This window comes from Brachyistius frenatus, unplaced genomic scaffold, assembly GCF_029030835.1.
Source record: "Brachyistius frenatus isolate BFR_SWC_R1_liver_20210118 unplaced genomic scaffold, ASM2903083v1 Contig_419, whole genome shotgun sequence".
Taxonomy (NCBI): Eukaryota; Metazoa; Chordata; class Actinopteri; family Embiotocidae; genus Brachyistius; species Brachyistius frenatus.
In genome coordinates, this window is record NW_027211018.1 from 53,883 (window position 1) to 74,834 (window position 20,952).

The following is a 20,952-nucleotide window of genomic DNA, read 5'->3' on the forward strand; positions in this document are numbered from 1 at the left end:
TTCCTGGGACAGTGGTGTATTTTTCTGGGAAGGTCAGTCACCTCTTTTAATATTTTAGACTGAAGCTCTGTGAGGTTAATTTGTCACAGCTGAGAGATCAGCAGAGCACCAAAGAACTTTCACCTGTGCAGCATTTCCCCTGCAGGCCACGTTATCTCACGTTTCATTTAATTTCATTTCAGATCGTTATGATCATAACTGGGAAGTTATTTTTGTTAGCATCTTAATTTGAAACATTCGTGCCACACAGGCTGGGATCTTTGAAGTCACCATACAGTTCAGCAAATATAATCGTGAGCCACCAAACTATGTCTATTACCATAAACAAGACTTCTCCCCTTCTCTGTGGTGGTTCTGTTTCTCTGTTACCATATCTGAACCTGACATGGCATCGGGCCTCAGTGCTTTCAAACCTCTCTTTGCCTAAGGCAGCAGCACTTCATACCATCATGCCCTTCTATGGCAAATACAAAAGACACAGCAATGAGGGCCTTTAAGGATACAGCTTCCCTGACATCAACGAAAAAACAGCAGGCTGAACTCCATCAGTGATGCCTTTCTGTCTCCTTGTGGCTGCAAAATGCAAATGCATCTTTAAGACCACTGATCACCACAAAGCCATTTGCTGTGTGGCCTTACAGTTTGTCACCATCTTAAGGCTGATGTATATTTTACGGACCTGTTTTTACTGATTATTTTCAAAATTTCTAATGATTGAATAAAGTTGTTGTGAAGTGATCTCTTCAGTTTACCAGATAATCCAAAACCCCTTTTGCGACTGTAAAAAAATAAACTTTTTGATACATGGTGAATGCGATGGCCGTGTCCTTTTCGTTTAAACTGTGCCATCTTAATAGGGGCTCCGCTTGACTCGCACGTTAAACCGGTCCAAATCATAACGCTGCAGTCGCCGATTCAGTTGTTTCGTTTATTCTCACATTAATCAAAAAAGTTTACAAAACATTCTCGTTGTAACGTGAGGTCAAAGACTGTACCGATGCCCCTTCCTCACGTTTCCGCCATGCTTGGTTGAAGAAGAACCAAAAACTCAGTCCCCCTTCTCCCCTATCACAGCTGCTAATCAGCTGACAATCATCTTGTCAATCACAACTAATACATACTAATTAATTCAGCATATGCATTTCATCTTATTTCATAAGTCAAAAGAAAGATTCACATTACCTCAGTAAATAAGCAAATTCTAATATAATTTGTTATCAACACAAAATATGGCTCTAACAGTGAAAGATACACATTCTTACAAATACTAAAATGATCTGATGGAAAACACCACATATTTGACTTAGTAACCATGAAGACTTGAGCCTGACAACATTCTGATGTATTTACTTGTATCAGTCACAAGGTGGCAGAACATTACTACAGTTGAAGAGTGGAACATGTTTGATATTGATGAATCAGTTTTTGAGTATCCATTGCCTGACATATTGGGGTTTTTTTTTTTCAGTTTTTATTTTTTATTTTTATATAATTAACATCTCAGTATATATTATAGAAAACATATAAAGAATTGAGGAAAAAAGAAATCTAGTTAAATATGCACATATTGAAGTGAGAAAACTAATTTGCATAATTAAGGACAAGTTTTGTCCTGTGATTTGACTGAATCTCGTGACAGTTTACGGAGCCGAATCACAATTAAATTCAACCATTTCAATGTCCAAAAAGAGAGTGGTAGTGTTCGGTGGCTGAATGCTGAAATGCATACAAACACTAGTACTCCTGAAGAAAAAGAGATGAAACTGTCAAACGTGTTCATAAAGGGAACTTCAGGCCCTCACATGTGGAGGACAAGAGGTGAAGGAGTACTTGGAGTTGTAATTAAAAGATGTTATTGGTCACAAGCCATGTAACCAATTACAATTCACTAATACTGCAGTACCGGTCCCTGCGCACAAACCACACACACTCACAATAAATACTTTATTTTCACCATGAAAAATAGACAAAAGATCTCCATATAGAATAACAATTTCCCTCAATCATGTTTTTACATATTCATTAGTTTTAATTTCGGTCATCCTCTGGATTCAAATACACACTTTTAATTTTTAGAAGAGAGCAGCTGTCCGTTTAAATGACCAAGCACGGACAAAAATAGATATTACATTTCTCACATGCTGTGACAAAGTCTCAACTACATTACAACACAAAGTACAAAAATACTTTGGGTTAGCGGGTGAGTTAGTGCATGCAGATGTTAAATGCGCAAGCTGCAATGAATGCAGTAAATGAAGTGTCCAAAAAGTCACTACTACGACGACTACGTCGGCTTTCATCATCAACTCGTCTTTTTTAGTCACATCAGTAGCTTTGAAGTGACGTCCAAGTTTTGCCTTCACTTCAGTCAAATGTGCTTTTAGAGACTGCGCAGACTGTAGGCCTTTTCTCTCCGGCCTTCTGTGCATTTCTTTATTCTCTTTGAACCTCTTTCAGCTTTTATTCAAACGGAGCAAAAATAATCCAGCAGAGAATGAAAAGATTTGTTGTCAGCTTTATGGTGGAAACAAAAGAGTGAGTGGAGGAAGAGTATTTTTTCAATGTAAGGATATCCAAGATTATGACCACCTGTGAAATGTGCTGAATGAAAACTGTAGGATGTGTGAAATCCAGTATGCTGATTGTAGTCTTTCTATTGCGCTCTATGAGCTCATTTTTCAGTCACTGATGCACACTTGCAGTGTGGCACATTAGAATCTGGGTTTTAAAACCCCAATAAAGAAAGAAATAACTGCCTATTCACAAGGCTTGTGCCCTCCTGACGCCTTTTCGCACAGAACACAGTAGCAGCACTGATGAATATCAAATTGCAGTCATACGCAAGTCGAGGTATTTTTACATTTTCCTGCTCAGCGTGTCCATAAGAGCAGTTGAGAAACCGCTTTGGAAAATGCTGAATCATGTGGCAGCTCATGACTGGACGGATTTAACGGTGCACATTTTAATCACAGCTGTCTTGTTTCTGAGCTGTAAATTGCCTCGTGCATGGAGAAGTTCTGAACTGAGGCAGGTACAGCGGAGAGAAGCCACCTGTTGGTGCTGACAGAAGCTCCCCGGGCTCACTTGAGTCCTCCAGTCCGAGTAAAGGATGTGACTCCAGAGAACAGTCCTCTCTGTTCAAAACAGCATTTTTAAGAAGCTCAGTTTTTGTCTCCTCTTCTCTCCGCTCCTCCTCTTCCTCGCTCTCCTCATCCTCTGCTGGATAGTCCATTCCCAGATAATACAAGACCTTCTCCTGCCTCACCTCGCCTTCGTCCTCTTGCTCTGATGTTTCGGAGAGCTCCTCCACTGAGTTGGAGGAGCAGGAGTGCCTCGGGTCGTCCATCTCCCCGCCACGGCAGCTGTCCAGGTCCCACAGGCCACCGGGGAAAGATCCAGAAATGTCAGAGGTGTTGGCAGAGAAATTTCCCTCATCGCTGCAGCTGCTACCACTACCATCCTTGTAGTGGAGATGAATGGGCTGCTGGTCCTGCTTCGGATCAGAGAGCAGAATGGTGGCGTATGTGACTGAGGACTGTGCAGAGTTGTCAGTGCTACCAGGGCACTGATTCACCGGCTGCAATTCACCTAATCTTGGGCTTGAAGTGGTTAAAGCATCCAGAGTAACGGTAACGGAAGGAGCTCCGCCCAGGAGCGTCTCACTCTCCATAAACTGGTCGACCTTTGAGTCAAACCCCGGAGAGACGGAGATGGCGAAGCCCGTGGCAGGGTCAGGGGTCAGGGACAGAAGTGGTGTTTGGATCAGGGCAGAAGTCTGAGCTTTGTCCACTATGATGACTTTGGAGATGTTCTCAGAGGGCAGCGGCCAGGCTGGCGGACCCTCTGGAGGTCGGAATAGGTGGTCGAAGGTGTCCACCTTGAGAGATGATGAATGCATCCAGTTACTATTGGTTTTCAGATTATATAGAATTCCCAAATTGTTAACACTATCATGGAAATACTTCACATTCAACGGCAGTCTATACAAATTATTATTATTATTTTTTTTTTTACCTTTTTGAAGTTTAGTCCTTTCGCCCATGAGCACTTGTTTGGGTTGGGAACATCCTTCCATACAAACTTTTTCATCCTGGAAATAAAATGCAGCAGATATTCACTGTCTAAACCCTCTTCTCTCATGTCTAATTCCTCCTCCTCCTCCTATCAGCCAACATCAAGTGTAATTACACCCTTGCGACCTGTTAAATGTCACACCTCTAATTTTTCATGGTCAGTGTCTCTGCGCCCTGAATTACATTTCACCCCAGAGATCACCATCATTTATCATTTCTTACAGCTGTCTGCATGAAAAACTAATTCTGTAAACACTGACGCTGTGCAATTAACACCTGCAACAAGATTAAATGTGAAACGACCTGACGGATTGATGCGTCAAAAAGTAAAGCTGGTCATTTTCTGGGTGTTGCAACTTTTCTGATTTGACATCAGATTCATTAATATTTAAGCATTCTCTTCCGGAATTTGAAGTGTTTTTGCGAAGCACGAGCTCTTACTGGTTTTGGGAGATGACCAGGGTGACAAACAGGACAATAGCGAGGAAGAAGATGATCATCAGCTTCATATAGGCTGCAGGGTCTCCTCTGGTGGCTGAAACAGCATATCAGACCTTTAATTAATAACACAATCAAAGTGCTGGCATTGTGTCATCCTTTCAACGCATTTATTGCTGAGTAAGACACTGATACAAACAGCCAGAAACCTGAGAACAGTGAGCATACCTAAAATGTACTTTGGCTCTCCTTCTCCCTCAGCAAACACAGGGTACAAGTAGAAGCCGTACTCCTCAGAGCTAAAGAAATTACCTGACATGATACAGCCAAAGAGTTGCAGGTTAGTTTTTTTAATTTTTTTTATATAGAAACACACTTAATAGGTCAATAATGTCGTGTAAAAAAGACAAGAGAAGAGAAGGTATTACCTCTTAGATTGACAGGGCGATCAGTGTAGGGCAGCCGGGCCCACGGCTCTCTCCTCGGGCCAGAGTCCTCGGAGTCCTGCTGCTTCTGCGGCGACCACTGGACCACCATGAACAGAGGTACAGAGCTGTTGTCCAACAGGCTCCATGACAGAGACACACGAGTGCTGTTGATGATCACCGCGTGAAATGAATGCACGCAGCGGCCTGCAGAGCAGAAAAGAAACAACTGAATCAATGCTGTTGTCTACACGCCCTTCAGCCCCCGATTGTTTGTGTTTATCTGCGTACAATCTCAGCCTTATTATGAACATGTTCTCTAATACTAATGGAAAAATGTCTGACAGCATTTTCTGGAAAACAAAACACTGGCCATCTTCATGGAAACCCATTTTTCATTCTGCCAGAATAAAAATACCTTTCTGTGAATCATGACTAATGGGAGAAATTCCCAGAAATGTTACCGACACAGAGAGTATTCATTAGAACATGAACCTTGTTATCTCCGTTCTGAATGCTGCTAGCAATACTTGCTACAGTAAAGGTAATGGCTGCCTTGCCTCCTTCAGAGCTTTTATGAGTGTACGAAACAAATCACCTTATTTTGTTTCCGTTAATACGCACCTGTCTGTGCATGTGAGCACTGACCATGAATCTGTATACACTGATGAAAGTCTCATGCCCTGTTTGCCATTCATTTGAACCTCCTTGAAAATCTGTTAAAAAAAATGTTTATAGTGCAATAAAACCCCTTTTGATCTTAGCTAAATTTCACATGTTCACAGAAACATAAAGCCTGAAATCGCTGCTACAGAAACTGTCTGTCTTCAGGCTGCTGATGTTTTGAGGTCTTTTTTGAAATGTTAAGATGTCCGTGCTCGTACGTGTTTTGTGTATGTGTGATCCCCCTCTCTCACTCACGTTTGGGCTGTTTCTCCAGCGTCATGTTCATGTTGTTAGCGGAGCTCCCCAGACTATTGTATGCTTCCACGGTGACAGTCTGGAGCTCCTGGCTCCACTCAAAGCTGTAGGAGGACGCCCGCTCGATCTGAACCCTTTGCACAGAACCACTCGAGGACTGGCGCTGGACAATAAATCCGTCCACACAGTAGGAGTTCCAAGGTATTGGGAAATGCTGGGAAACAAAGGATAATATTTAAGTAATTTTAAATGAGACGCCTTAAATAATTAAACTGATGTTACTGTATTTTTCGAGTTATCAATAAATCCCATGAAAAAAAAAAGGCTAAAAGCATCACTATAAACAGCTGGACATTGTAGGTTTTAGAAAGTGTAACCCAAACAGAACCAAATGGTGCATTTGGTAGGAAATATTTCCAGCTACAGGAAGTGCCAGTCAAACTCAAATTAAACTACAGAAATCCAGCCAGTGTGGCCCATTGTTGTGTTGTTGTTTTTTTTATAGCTCTTGAACAAATATTGAACTCCTCGGCACAAAGTAATAGAGCTTGATCAATCAAATATATAAAGCTTGGCTGCACAGACAATAAATGTTTATTAATGCTCTTTGGTCTTTTAATGGGATTTGCTGACAATAAATCAGACATAACCTTTAATTTAATTATTAATTATTTGTGTACCTCAAACAGCAGCGTGACATTTGTCTGCTTTCTGTATGGAACATCTTGACGGATTCTCCAGAAATCCGGGCCACGCTCAGGAGCTGAGGAGAAGACCGATCAGCAAACATTACATCCCATGACAGCTTTTACCTCTATGTCTCTGTTAGTGATGGAGGCGATGTGTGTGCTATTTTCCATTTGAGCAAAAACCCCCAAAGTCTGATGTGACTTTAAAGGTTCCATCAGGAGCCGCATCTGTCAAAGTTATATGAAATGATGTTTGAAATTTAGATCAAGGGCGGAATCACTGGTGTTTTACCTCTGCTGTTTTGAGGTGTGGAATAGACGGAGTCGCTCCATTCGCTCCAGTAACCGGTGCCGTTGGTGTGCATGCAGCGCACTTGAACCACGTACACCCGGCACATTTGTGGCACTACAACCTCCGCCCAGGGAACCCGCACTGCACCCTGGACCTGAACACATGACTGTTTTAGAGCTCACTAATGGCAAATACTTAATCTGGGGAGAACACATCTGTTCCATCTGTCTATCAACTTTCACAGAGGAAACAGAGAAAAATTATTATTTCATACTTTTCAGCATTTTGAATGAATGTTGGTAAGAGGAGGGAGCAATTTACAGCACGTGTCTAATTTCCAACAGGAGTTTTCAATTAGAGGAACAGAATAAGGTCTCAAAGATATAATCAGCTCATATAAAACTGGCTAGCTGAGGTCATGTAAGAGCATCCTGTATCAAGAAATATGATAGTTCTTTATAATATGTCTGTTCTTGAAAGATAATTTAAATTCCTGTTTTTAAAATAAAATACTGACATTTAGAATCGTAATTTTGATAAAGGTCAGAAATAAATAGTTTAATAGTCTAACAGACAGGCTCACCTTCCAGTCCGGTTGGGCTTTCACAGCGGATGGTGAGTGGTACCGAAACTGACACTGGAGACCCTCGGCCGGCAGAGACGGAGGCTCCCAAGTGACCATCAGGACCCCACTGCTCAGGCTCACTGCCTTCACGTTAGAGGGTGTGTGAGGTTTCACTGCAGGGGAGACGAAGTTTCTCAGTTTGTCCTGTAAAGTCTCAGCAAACGTCTTTAATATCTAGTAACAAGTTGTCATGCCGTTTATTCCTTTTTAGAATTATAATCATGACTTTAACCTTGATATTCAAAGCCCTTTGATAATTCAACTCTTTCTCAATGAATATTTAGTGTAGCAATGCTTTTCTTTTCTTTTCTTTTCCTTTCTTTTCTTTTCTTTTCTTTTCTTTTCTTTTCTTTTCTTTTCTTTTCTTTTCTTTTCTTTTCTTTTCTTTTCTTTTCAATGCTTGCCTTTTGGTTAATTAAAAACTATTTTTAAAAATAGTAAAAATAATAATTTTGATTGATGGACCAGCTAGAATTTGTATTTTTGTGCTAGAAATACATTTTAGGAAATGGCGTAGTAGAAGAAAGAGTTTCAGTTCAGCTTCATATACTGATATAATAATAAAGGGATTTTGTAAATATTACTTTCAGTGACTCTTGTTTTGTTTTGTGGTGATGGGCTTCACACATGAATCCGTCCCACTCACCGTGATCTATAGGTGACAGATAGATGGGTTTGGACCTGATAGGACCCAGTTGGGATGGCACCTCCAGCCACAGTTTGTAGCAGTTCATCCTCAGTGGCTGGATGGTGCAGATTTTCTGCCTGGATCTGTCCTGCCTGCAGGCAGGGTTCACCTCCTCCACCGTTTCCCCCACTGTTTCCCCCGCTCTCTCCCTCTCCTCCATCTCGTCGCACGGCAGGTCGGCCCACCTTCAGTGAAAAAAGAAAGAAGAATTCATTTGAATTCATTCATCATCCTTTTATCTCTTCTGAGTAAAAACAATGTGATGAACATGACAACAGAAATTAAAGGATAATATCGAGCTGTTAGTATGCTTCTTCAGAACTGATTGTTGGACTATTGCATTGCTTCATACTAGGGTTTGTTTTGACCTTCTCTCGCTAATTCCTTTTTCATTTGTGACCCAATTATGTGCAGCACTTTTCATCCAAACAATTACAAGTTATGCCCTTATTGAAACAATTGTCCACTCCCTCTCAATCCCTGGCTTTTCGCTCCACTTTCAAATGTGACCACTTGGAACAAATATTAGAGATCTGGGAGCGTTGTAAATAAACCAACAGTTTAGCAAGCACAAATGTGAGCTAAATGTAAGCCCAAAAGTTGGACAGTTTGGATAACAATTTCCCTTTGTTTTCCTTATGAGAATGGCTAACCAAGGGCTTTATTTACAACCTGCATGTCTTCCTTTTACCAATGTCTTCATGCGCCAAGATCTCAATTTTATTTTTATAGAGATAAAATATCTAAACTGCAAACTTAAATTTAGCAATAAATTAGAAGTATACTTCAAATTGAATAGCAAAAGGTGAGGAGAATTCAAGAGAAAAGTAGGAAAGAAGGAGCTCTGCGGTTAAGGATTGATTTGTGGTGTTGTACAAGAGGCAACTGCAACAGTTAGTAACGAGAGATTCATTACAGCCTTCTGTCAGCCCTCATTGTCCTCAGTGGCTTATGTTGTTTTTTTTTGGAGTGAACAGACTTCCTGTTCCAGTGAGGCAATACTGATGATAACTGCTCAAAGACACTTCCTGGTGTCACTTCACAAAGGTTGTACACAAGTATTTCCTCAGTGTGTTGAGCGAACGTGCCATCCGGTGCACTGCCTTCAGTGACGTCCAGATTTTAAAAACAGAGTTGGAGGTGTTTTTCTGAATGTTGCATTAACAATGCCGCATCCCTTACAGGAATATGAATTGTTTGGTAAACGCTGCTTTACCTGAACCAAAATTTGAGTTTGCTCCACTGTGTGTTTGTCCAGCTGCAGTCCATGGAGTCAATGTCACCGCTGGTTTCACAGCGTATATCAATGAAAGCCCCTGGAACACACAAAGAGAAACACATTAAAGTTTGGGGACATTAAAAACAAACTTCACCTGAGACAACCTCTGTGCACTGGGATTCTCTTGGTTCACATTGTTGTGCTGTCAAATGTCGCCACTGTTTTTCCTGTCTTTGTCCACTGAAGGGACACGGCCTTTCAGAAACTTTAACACATCACACATTCATTGTTGAGTTCCACTTTCACTCTGGAAATAGCTCAACTTTTCTTTTGAACTGTAAATGAACAATGTATTTTTTTCTTTGGGCATGTTACTGCAGTAGTGATACATTGCATGATATTTAGTTTTGCTTTAAATGGTGCAACAAAGCTCACCTTCCACATAGATCTGGCTGTAAGGGATGCTCCACTCCTGAGTGCACCTCAGCAGGTCGTACATCTGAGTGTTTGAGGGACGCACTGTGATCTGGCTGACCTGGTTTAGGTAAAAACATTTTCTTTTTACTTGGACTGTACTTTTCTAAAAATAAACAGGGGAATGATTTCACTTTTTTGGAAATGTTCCCAGAATCACACAAAGCCCTGTGTCGAGAGTTTCTTCTTACCCACTGGTTGACTGGATGGTACTGGCTGCGGTGAAGCGGCTGCTGGAAGTTGAGCATCCACATGGCCGTGCTGGCGTTGACGCTGTGGTCGTTGAACACACAATACACCGTGACGTTCTCCCCAGGTCGCGCCACGACTTTCTCTGGAATGTAGCTCACCGCTGCACACAGAAATAAGTCACTGATTTAAAAACTTTGCAATGATCAGCATCTCTCTAATCCTTATTCCTTTTTATTCTTTTTTTTCTCTCCTCGAATGAAATCGTATTGTCAAAAGATAAAAAGATAAATGGATGTCAAAAGCAATAAAACAGTATAAAAGTAAACAGAACAAATGTCTAACTCACCCTCATTCATCCACAGTCTCCATGTACTTTTTCATGAAAGAAATACAACTTTCAGAAGGATTTTAAAAATGCTTTGTTTGTTTGTTTGACACATGGTAGGAACTAGATAATGTGTGAGGATCACTTTTGGTGCAACTGAAACATCTGTGAGGAGTTGGTGAAAAGAGAATGTGACTCATCAGCAAGTCAGAAAATAAACTTTTTTGCAGCACGTTACTTCGCATTTCCAAAACATTTCATGTCATTTACTTTGCTATTTTTGGAAGACCTCCTGCCATCGCTTGAGGAAAGTTTCAGTGAGATTAGTCAGATCTGCTGAGTCTCAGAAACCTTTAACACCATGACATACACTTTCTACACCCAGAGTCAAGTTTCTTCCAGTGACACACAGTTGAAAAGCATCTCGTATGACAACACAACAGCGTGCTTACCAGATTCATATAGTACCTGTGCTGGTCAAAGCCCTCGGGCTAATAATAGCATATCATTATCAGTCTGAGTTGCAGAGTATAAACAAAACAACCAGCCAACATGAACAATTCATCATTTGTAATGGAGTTGATTTTAGAGGGTGCAAACAGATCTCGGTTGTCGGTCTCATTTCTGAACTGTGAGTTGTTATTTTAAATCAACTAATATTCATTTTTGGCCTTCAAAAAAATGCCACTGAGGAACAAATCAGGCACAATGAGCACATAAATAAAGTGCCGCAATTTTACTTTAAATTATACTTTGTCAGTGCAGTAATTTTTTTTGTAGTGTCTTCTTTTTAATTTGATGTGTTTGTAATATGTAACACCTGTGCTGGCTGTGCGTATGTGTGCGTGTTGTTATGAGGTGCTGTGAAATCTGCACATGAACAACTACGTCATGTTTGGAGCTGCGGCTCTGTTTTCCTCTGTGTGATTTGCAGCAGGTCACTCAACTTGGAAACGACCTCTGACTCAGGGTTCCCTGACGTGTGCCATACTGAAATTAGCGCTTCATTAGTGGCTCAGGCTAATGAGCTAGATTCATTATTAAAAGTTCAGCAGAGACATAAATCTACCTGAGAGATATCATGAATCCTCGTCTGCAGAGCCGCTCGGTGGAAATGAGAGTTAAGTTGCAGCCAACTGTTACGTTCATTGCAAAAAGATGAGATGATATAAATTTGACTCCCTTATTTAAGGCTATCAAATACAGACACAGGGCAGTCAGTGTCAGAACAAGCAGGGCTAGTTTGTGAATCAGTGTTTAATGTCAAGTATTTTCTGTTAAATTTAATGAACTCCTTGCAGTTATTAAACAAGTGGAGTATCAGACTCCCTGTTGGATACTGTGGATGGACAGGGATTCTCAAGTAATTCCTAAAAAAATGAAAAAAAAAAAAAAATCTATATTTACGCATGTACATACTGTATATAAGTGAGACATTTAAGGTAAAGAGGAAAAACACTGCAAAAATCTTGAAGCTTGTCTAAAATGCATGAGTAAAAAAACAAATAAAATAACTTTAAAAAAAAAAGCAGCAGCTTTTCCCGTATCATCTTTCTTTATATAAACAGTTGGAAGGAAGTAGTCCTTACTGTCCAGGTAGATGTGATGAGGCTCACTCCACTCGCTCCACAGCGGAGGCTCGTCCAGGCCAGAGCAGCGAACCTGGATGGTGTAGTTCAGCATGGGCTTCAGATCCAGAGACAACCTGGGCTCTCCAGGTGCAGACACCACCTGGAGATAGAGGAAAGGGAATGAACACTTACATGCACACATGCGCAAAAAACTCAGAGTTTTGGTGTGTTCCTCTCAAAGCAAAGACGCGTGCTTATTTTTACTTCTCCTTTTGAAGCAAGATTCGTCCTTGAACTTCAGAGCTTTCTTTACAATCTACATGCAAGACTTCCTGTTTTCGTTATTGCATGAAAGCAAGAAACACATCACTGAGGCTGCTGTAACTGAAAGACTGTGACATTTTAGCTTTGAGGAGGTGCCAAATAGCAGATCACATGACAGCCAGTACAAGCAGAAGAAAACCAAACACAAGTTATCATTTCCTTAGAGCTGCAACATTTAGACCAAATTAACCAATCAGTCAATCAAGAAAATAAAAAAATAACCGGTACATAAATAAATATTTTACAATTTAAGAAAATAATCTGCAGATTAACTGATAACAATAATAGTTAGTTGCAACCCTCCATCTCTTACTGTATGTAGTGTTTGATCCCTGCTTGGTGTGTAACAGGCTTGTTATTTACCTGCCAGGCTGGGTGAGAGGTGTACGAGGAGTATCGGACCTCATATCTCAGCGGGCCGGTGTCAGAGTCGGATGGGTCGTCCCAGTGTACAACCAGTTCCGCCTCAATGGTCTGAATGTGTGACAGGTTGGCGGGAGGACTTGGTTTCGCTGCAGAAAAAGAAATAAACGTCATACGGCATACTCCACTACAGAATCACGACACTGTACATCTGACAAATTACTCATAATGATAACAGCACTTTGATCCTTGCATCGTCAAAGCCTTCTGAATCCAGTTTGTATTATGACAATTACAGAAAATAAAATGAGAGGATTGTATTTGAACTATGAAATACAACAAAGTACAAAGTGCCTAAAAATCTCATTAATTGCTCCTGCTTGTTATCTGTCAGTATTTATAGCCATTTACTGTCACTGAGACTATGGCATTGCAGTACTGTGCGTCTAATGCTAGCATTTGGTGCAATTAAACTTTTCTTTATCCAAGAGAGATCAATACTCTTGTAGTCCTCGTGCCAGGATTATTCATGTTAAGTAACTTAATGAATCACATCTTGAGTGCAGAGTTAATAGAAATGATAGCCAGCATGTAATTGAATTGCTCTGCCTGACATGAATGGTAAATTAACTTTTTAGTTGTGATAAATCTGCCGTGTGAGCATTTCGAGTCATCAAAGCAGGTTTCTAATATTCTATAAATTATCTGTTCAGTAACAGTTACTGTAAAGAGATTGACGTCAAGCTCATTTCACGTGGATTTTAGACGCTTGGACCCAGAATCACATTTACCGTCAGTCACTAAGGAGAAACAGGTGTAGCAGCCTAGATAACAAAAGATTTCTGATTCATCATCCAGTTATGACAAATAACGTCAGAGACAGTTCAGCCTAGTAAACCACAAAGATGCCTACAGGGAGAGGAGAGACTACTCAATAACAGCTCAACACTTTTTTTTTTTTTTTTTAGATGTCTCTCACACCATGAAGACGAAGGGTTTTTAAATTCTCTTCTGAAAGGTTCCATTCACACAAAACTCAGTATGAAGAAATATTTTGTACTTTCTGAAGTGCAGTACCATCCAACTGCAATGCACTGGCAAGTGTCAATTGATTGTTATCCGTTTCCATGGTTATAGATCAAACAGGAAATATTTAGTGTCACTTTTCACGATGCACATGCACCGCCTACACACCCAGGCTTAAAAAAACAGACAATAAAACAACAAGGCTCAAGGTTAACCTACTGTCTCCATGGCAACATTACCCGTCTGCTTACAGATAGATTGCAGATTTATCCGAATTAGAGAAAAGAAAAACTAGGAGAGACGAAACCCATGTTAGCTTTGGTTGTTTTGAAAAGCAGCAACTATTTTGATAATCAATTTGTCATTCAAGACATTTTATTACATTAGATGTAATTAGATGATCCCAGCCTTTAAGGTTTTACTCCATGAATTTAATATTTATAATGTTGGATTGTTGGACAGACAAAAACAAAATACTTAATGCCGTCACATTGGGCTAGAATATCAGAGTAGAAGTTTAACGTGGGACAAAATTTGAATACTTAAAGTTCAAGTGCCTCAAAACTGTACTTAAATACAATAAATGAGAGCTATTTTTCATAGCTCATCCAGAGGTTGGATTTGTTTGCTTTGTTTTAAGAGTAAAAAAAAAAAAAAGTGTAGTTCTCATTTAAAGGATGAGAGCTACATTAGTGACACAGTATTTCAACCTAAACAGGAGTGCTGGACATAAAATGGTTACCACTCGGTTTTTGTTCTGCTCTGTCAGTTTAAACCTCAGAGATCTGCTTGAACAAACACAGCATGGAAAGTCCTTGTCTATCACTGTGAGATCTCACAGTTTCAATGTGGCTGCACACACACATGCACACACATACACACATGCACACACACACACACACACACACACACACACACACACACACACACACACACACACACGCGCACACGCACACACAAGGATGTGGCCCAGCTACTTCCAGCTGTATTCCAGTCACGTCTGCCAATCGCAGCTGAATAAAAATGTCCTCATCTGTTCAGGTTCATCACGTTAAGGTTGAGAAAAGAAAATGTTGGTATTAAACACTGAGAGGTTCTTCATCATCGTCATGATGTCTGAATCTATTCTGCGGGGCTTAACCTTAAAAAAAAAAGGTGAATGCCGGGAACTTCTTCTTAGGTCACTTACTGTAATGCACTTAAAACAGTGTGGTTATACATCTAAAATACCAGAATGTGTATTAATTGCTAAACATTTGGGGCTTCAGATGCTGTTTTACAGAATTTTCTCAAAACTATTCAACAAAAAGATACTCAAAATATTTCTTAATATCACTGTCTAATAAGGCATACATATAAACAAGAGCTGAGTATCATTTCTCTGGGCAGCATCACATTATCAATTGCAAAGCCTACAATTCATAGATTGACCGGTGTCTCAGCCTCCTCACCAGTGGATTCTTCTTCTGTGACCAATAAATGTAAGACAGAAGTTAAGTCCTTTTTATCTTAAAAAAAACAAAGACTACAACAAAAACAAATCGCTCTTTCTTACCAGGTCGGGCAGGTATCATAAGCAGGACCGGCGGGGCCACAGCGTCGGAGATGCTGACGGTTACCACGGTGACAAAGCCCATTGTAGGGTCGAGAGAGATTGAGCACGTGAAGGAATCCTCCGCCTCACAAACAACAGAATTATCAGATGCAGGATCGTTTGCCTCTGCGTCGTCTTTCTGAGACCTGGAATTGGATAGAAAAATACTTCAGTTGCTGTTTTCTCAGTGAAGCAAAAAAACTATATCATCAGATCCTGAATTTAAAAAATGTGATCAAAAGTCAACGTCACTGAACATTCAACAAGTGTTAAAAACTATTGTAGATTCTTGTGTTTTTTGTAATGTTGAATTATTAAGAATTAAGGTAACGCCTTTCTACAGTTTATTGGTGAATAACTTCACCAATAAAATATAGTTATTTTAGTATATCTTTCAGAGTTCGGCATTTTTTTTAACACTTCTCCATTGATTTGAAGGTTGACAGTCAATCTACTGTCAGGGTTTTTTTATTAGCTGTTATGGAGCTCTATTTGAACTGCTTAATGTGATTTAAAAAAATATGATTAAAAGCTCCTGAACAGCTAATAAATCGACATTGTGGGAAAACCTTTTTTGTTAAATTGTATGTACCTTTACAACAATCATTTCAGAACAGTGTGCAACATGTAAGAGGTGTAATTTATCTGCCATCTCTTATCAAGTGTGTGTTAGATCAGCGGTGAATTGGTCTCTTTATCCCCGCAACAGCCTGGAGCCTGCGTGATATCACACAGCTTCCCCTCTGCTGATCAAAGTAAACACACACATGCTTAACCCCCCACTGAGCGGTCAGGAAAGGTCCAATCAGACTGAAACACACACAGATCCAACACACTGACTCACTCACACACTCTGGAAAAGCGGAACACGAACAAAGAAAAATGGGAGCAGCTTAATACTCACAGCAGCCGCTGCAGGCTGACAGCCATAAGGTCAGAGTCCAGCGTGCCGGACGGCTGGCCGTGAGACTGAAGATCACAAGTTAGATTCCCCCAGTTTTCATCAATTCTGCACAGTATGTCCAAACAGGTGCCTGATGAGAAATCACATTATAACATGTTGGTACACTGCGACCTTTAAATGCAGGTTTCTCAGAAAATGGTGTGGCTTCATATTCTGAGAACTAAGCCAGTGAGAGAAATGATATGTCTGCAGGCAGCATCTGGTGACAGTCACTCCTGCAGCCTGGTAATATTGGTCATGAAGGTAAAAAAGGAATAAGCCTTTACTGATACTGTATCCAATAGATGTTTTAATATAAAGAAATAAACAAGATTATTATTGAAAATATTATTCTTCAAATTAAACCCTCTTCCTTGTGTGACAAGACTAAGGAGTATAGAGAACTTAAATATGAACTTCGGCACGTTGTTACCATTTCTCTGTTAGACTTAACATTCATAAATTAGCATTAAAAACAAAGTTCAGTAGAAGAGGGTATGAATGTCAGCTGTTTCGCAGGTACATGTAATTTCTGGCATATAATGTGAACCAAGGTGAACTAACAGACCAGCATTATAATCACTGTTGACATGAGTAGTGTGGGTGAAAGTCCACAGGCAAACATCACTTTCTAACCTCTTAAATCCTAATTCCTTTTTTTTAATTTTCTGCCTGACAACACATGCCAAAATTCCAAATCATCAAATCCACAATTACAGTCAACATGAACAACTTTGGCTTCTATTAATAAGAAGCACTTGGGGGAATTTTGAAATGCAATAAATCTCCCAGTCTACATCGCCGAGTCAGAGTGAGATTTGAAAAACAGCAACAATTCATCAAAATACAAAACTAGACATTAAAAACTCACGAGTATGATGCGCAATAATGCCACATCTATTTTAGACATTTGGTTGTCCCAATGGTGGCGGCAGGTCATGTTTTAAGTACCAGGAAAGACGAGTGGTTGTCCTGAACTTTTTAGTCTTATAATTATCATGTGCACTCAACTGCCATTTGAATTCTAATATAAAATGCCTACAGATCACCTTTTTTTTTTTAACTTTCATTTGTATCAACCATTTGTTCACTGGTGCTTCACATGTAAGCACTGACAGTATATATTGCCTTACACTGTATATAAAGGCAAATGTTCAGTATTTGTTTTTCAGTCTTCACCCTCCATAACTATGTACTCACGGTAACAAAAGACATGAATGTAATAGGTATGACTAACACGCGAGGAGAATGACTGCTCTGATAGTCTTAGGATACTCTGTGGACCTTGTTTGTGTATCAAGAGCTGAATCACCCCTTGCTGTTAAAAGGCTCCATAAATTAATCAGGAGGCACAGCGCAGACCTTTAACTTTGCTGCTTCATTGTCAATGCTAAGACATAAACCTGCAAGTTCTTATGCATCACAGCGCCTCACAGATCAAAGCAGGCAAACAAACTCCTCCTCACCTCCCTATGTGTCAATATCACCCCACCTCCACCTTCTGCTCCACACAAAATCAAGAGATTACTTAATAATCATGACTCACTTGAACCGGTTCTTTTTTTTTGGCGTTTTGACTGAATGACCCCCTTATTTTCTCTTCTTTCAAGAAAACAATAAATCTAAGAGTGCACTCTGAAAAAAGGAGCAGGGAATCCCTGTGAGCTGGACTATCTTGGGAACTGATCACAGCGTAAGAGTCACATGGTCGCCCACAGGAGGCTGACAGGAGGCTGACAGGGATTTCAGATAAAAAGCCATTAAAGTGTAATGAGCCTGTCAGCCTGCTCTTTGGGGGCATCTCCATACAGCAAACCTGTGACGCTGCTGCAAGCAGAGCCATGAGGCTGAGTAACACTCAACCTGCTGGGTGTTCTGATGAGCCGCGGTCACATCGTGCAGCCACCCGTCCTTGTTTGAGAGTAAACAAATGCGAGTGCATGATGGCTGTGATAAAAACACGGGTTTTGGCAGAAAAGCTTTGGTGCTAAGCAGCCTCAGTGGCCTCGTTTCTGTATTTCACCGTCTGCTGTCAAAGCCACATTTTTGCACTGGCATAAAACACAAAAGACAGAACCTTTACCAACTTTCTTTAAGTGTCAACTTGTTTTAGAAGATCGTGATGAAGACTGATGTTGAGGCAATAAAAGGAGGCATATATAAATTTATATTAAAAAGCTTATGTTAGATTTTAAATTGATCATTACTTATGCACTGACTCTCTCAGTAAAGTCTTATCAATCCTGACGGGAGCAACAAAACCTGACAAGCTGACGTCAACACTAAGATATAGTATATCGAGGCGTATTTGTTAGGAAACATTCAGGATTCTTACCACTAGAGGGCTCATGAGGGTGTGATTCAATTATGGAGCTCCTGAAGTTGCAGCGGTGATGGTGTGAGAGGGTTGATTCAGAGCGGTTTGTCTCCGATGCATTCCTGCCTCCTCCCTCGGTACTGCGGTGGGTTGAAGGTGAGTCACAGCACAGCTCATCCTGCCATGGGAGGTCCAGGGCACCTGAAGAATGAGGCGTTCCACCCTCAGGCTCCAAACACTGAGCACCTGCACACAGAGAGGCGGGAAATAAATTAAAGTTAAGCACATGGACAGGACACAGAACATTGTTTTTACATTTTAAATGTTGCTTTTTTCAGAATCAATTTTTTGTGGTAAATACAACATGCTTTTAAACTTCTCACTCAAACATCTGCCTACGTTAGGTGAAAGTCATTGTGAGAGATTTTTATTCTGTTCTAAGTTTCTCTTCCTCAAAAGGTTTTGCAATATCCACAATTCTTTCAGAGGCCTCTTCCATGTAGTTGTATTTCAAAGTGAGGTAACATAGAGTTTGTGTCTCAGGGATAAATAGAAAAGGAACACGTGAGAAGCACACAGACTTTCTTAGTGCACACGTGACATGTTATTGATCTGGGCCATGGTGAAAGTCCTCATGTTGGTTTAACAAACTGACAGAGGATAAAAAGAGTGCAGTGCTTTTCATTTTGGGAGCTGAAAACACATGACATGCACACGGGGGAAATCGGTCCAGTGTAACGCAATAAACCTCAAACAGTTGAGTGTCAACAATGGTTGGAAGAAGCTGTGTCCTTCCTACCAGGACTGATTTTTCCAGGTTGCCTATTAGAGGACTAACAACAAACTACAATATACAAGACTGGTTCAAACAAAATCTAAGAAATTCCTTCACAGATCTGTCAAAAGTATTAAATCTCCAACAAAAACAGCCTCATATCTAATTGTAAGGTCGTTTTTAAATCCAGTGTAAAATTAAATAGAGCATTATTGACATTATCAAATGTTTTCTTCTTCGTCAATGAAATGTTGCTTTGCCTGAGTCTGAAACAACATTCAACCAATGCAGACATTGACAATGTAGTCAAGTTACACATTGTAGTCTTATCTGTAATTGGCACAATTACAGATAAGACTATACGAGGACTGCTACACCACCACTTCTGTCATTTCTGTCAGTTTTGTAGACAATATGTCCCTCCAGAAAATTATTCACATCCAGAATAACAAGTCAGTTTCCTCCTTAATAACGATGTCAAATCAAACCAACTGTAAGACCAAAACCTCACAAAACCCATTAAATAAATTAAACTCCTCTCACTGATGCAAAATTTAAGCCCTTGAGATTATTGAGTTGAAACACTTCCAGGCACAGTTTAGACATACAATATATAAGGTCAAACATAAACTCTATGATGTGTGTGTGTGTGTGTGTGTGTGTGTGTGTGTGTGTGTGTGTGTGTGTGTGTGTGTGTGTGTGTGTGTGTGTGTGTCTCTCTGGTGCATAATATATCATAAAATTGTGCTTAAAAAAAAATCCTGTGTGCAACACAGATCAGCTAAAGAAGAAAATCTAGCACTATCTGGAAGAAGACATCCTGAGGGGTCACAGCTGTTGTGTTGGATGTGAAACTCACCAAGGGACACCAGCAAAATATGCATCAGGACTGTTAACATTACAGACCGAACCCTGTAGAGAGACAAAGAGGGGATAATTAATGGAAAGAGAGAAGGTTAAACAGGAGGAAAGTGAGATAAAGAGAAAAGCAAAGTAAAAAGAGAACTGAGAGCAGCTATGTAAAAATTAAAAAAGTGTAAGCAATATAGGAAACAGACAAGTTACTGCAAAAATACTGAAGCATTCAGTGTGTTTTGCAATTAATATTTCTATTCATTTGCATGATCAAACTTGCACATCTGATCTCTCTTCCTTGTGACAACAATTTTGAATTACCTTGAAACATGAATAAGTTCTGCAGATGTATGACCTGAAGGTGATCAAAGAACCAAATAACTTGAATTTGTCACACTTCAACTGCAAACTGCATGAACTGAGACAACCTCTCTACCAAGGTAATGACTCATCTGACACAAGACACTGGTTAGTAGTTCACCTTAACAGCTTTTCCACGCTGCAGTGCCAAGAGGTTAGAGCCTGCTGGTACTCAGGCTTTGTTCTTTCAAGAGCAGTGCTTCCTAGTCTTTGTGTCTCAAGTGGAGCCCCCACTGCAAAATGAGCTCAACATGTGTGTGTATATATATATATATATATATATATATATATATTTTTAAGGAAGTCTGGTCATGTTATTAGTAGTTATATGTTGGATATTTAAACCATTAATTACTGTTATCTCTCTATTTCAACTTCTTCATGTATTAACTAGTTTTCACTCACTCATAGTTGCATAATATGATGTCATCAGCTGCTCCAATGTTAAATTCTGCTCTAATAA

General features: G+C 40.0%; 1 protein-coding gene across 2 annotated transcripts in view; it reads right to left on the minus strand.

Moving 5' to 3' along the window:
* Nucleotides 1-2,630: 2,630 nt before the first annotated feature.
* The window catches only part of lepr (leptin receptor), a 36,948-nt gene continuing 18,626 nt past the window's right edge, over nucleotides 2,631-20,952 (minus strand). For both annotated transcript variants that reach the window (XM_069725347.1, XM_069725346.1), the window contains exons 3-21: nucleotides 20,134-20,186; nucleotides 18,518-18,745; nucleotides 16,144-16,273; nucleotides 15,201-15,385; nucleotides 12,620-12,768; nucleotides 11,951-12,092; nucleotides 10,036-10,196; nucleotides 9,806-9,905; nucleotides 9,368-9,467; nucleotides 8,110-8,336; nucleotides 7,422-7,576; nucleotides 6,839-6,992; nucleotides 6,538-6,620; nucleotides 5,858-6,071; nucleotides 4,940-5,143; nucleotides 4,740-4,823; nucleotides 4,515-4,608; nucleotides 4,015-4,090; nucleotides 2,631-3,877 (exon numbers count right to left, since the gene is read on the minus strand). In XM_069725347.1, the coding sequence (XP_069581448.1) occupies nucleotides 2,963-3,877; nucleotides 4,015-4,090; nucleotides 4,515-4,608; nucleotides 4,740-4,823; nucleotides 4,940-5,143; nucleotides 5,858-6,071; nucleotides 6,538-6,620; nucleotides 6,839-6,992; nucleotides 7,422-7,576; nucleotides 8,110-8,336; nucleotides 9,368-9,467; nucleotides 9,806-9,905; nucleotides 10,036-10,196; nucleotides 11,951-12,092; nucleotides 12,620-12,768; nucleotides 15,201-15,385; nucleotides 16,144-16,273; nucleotides 18,518-18,745; nucleotides 20,134-20,186 (3,454 nt within the window). In that variant the 3' untranslated portion in view covers nucleotides 2,631-2,962. The remainder of the gene's footprint in view (nucleotides 3,878-4,014; nucleotides 4,091-4,514; nucleotides 4,609-4,739; nucleotides 4,824-4,939; nucleotides 5,144-5,857; nucleotides 6,072-6,537; nucleotides 6,621-6,838; nucleotides 6,993-7,421; nucleotides 7,577-8,109; nucleotides 8,337-9,367; nucleotides 9,468-9,805; nucleotides 9,906-10,035; nucleotides 10,197-11,950; nucleotides 12,093-12,619; nucleotides 12,769-15,200; nucleotides 15,386-16,143; nucleotides 16,274-18,517; nucleotides 18,746-20,133; nucleotides 20,187-20,952) is intronic.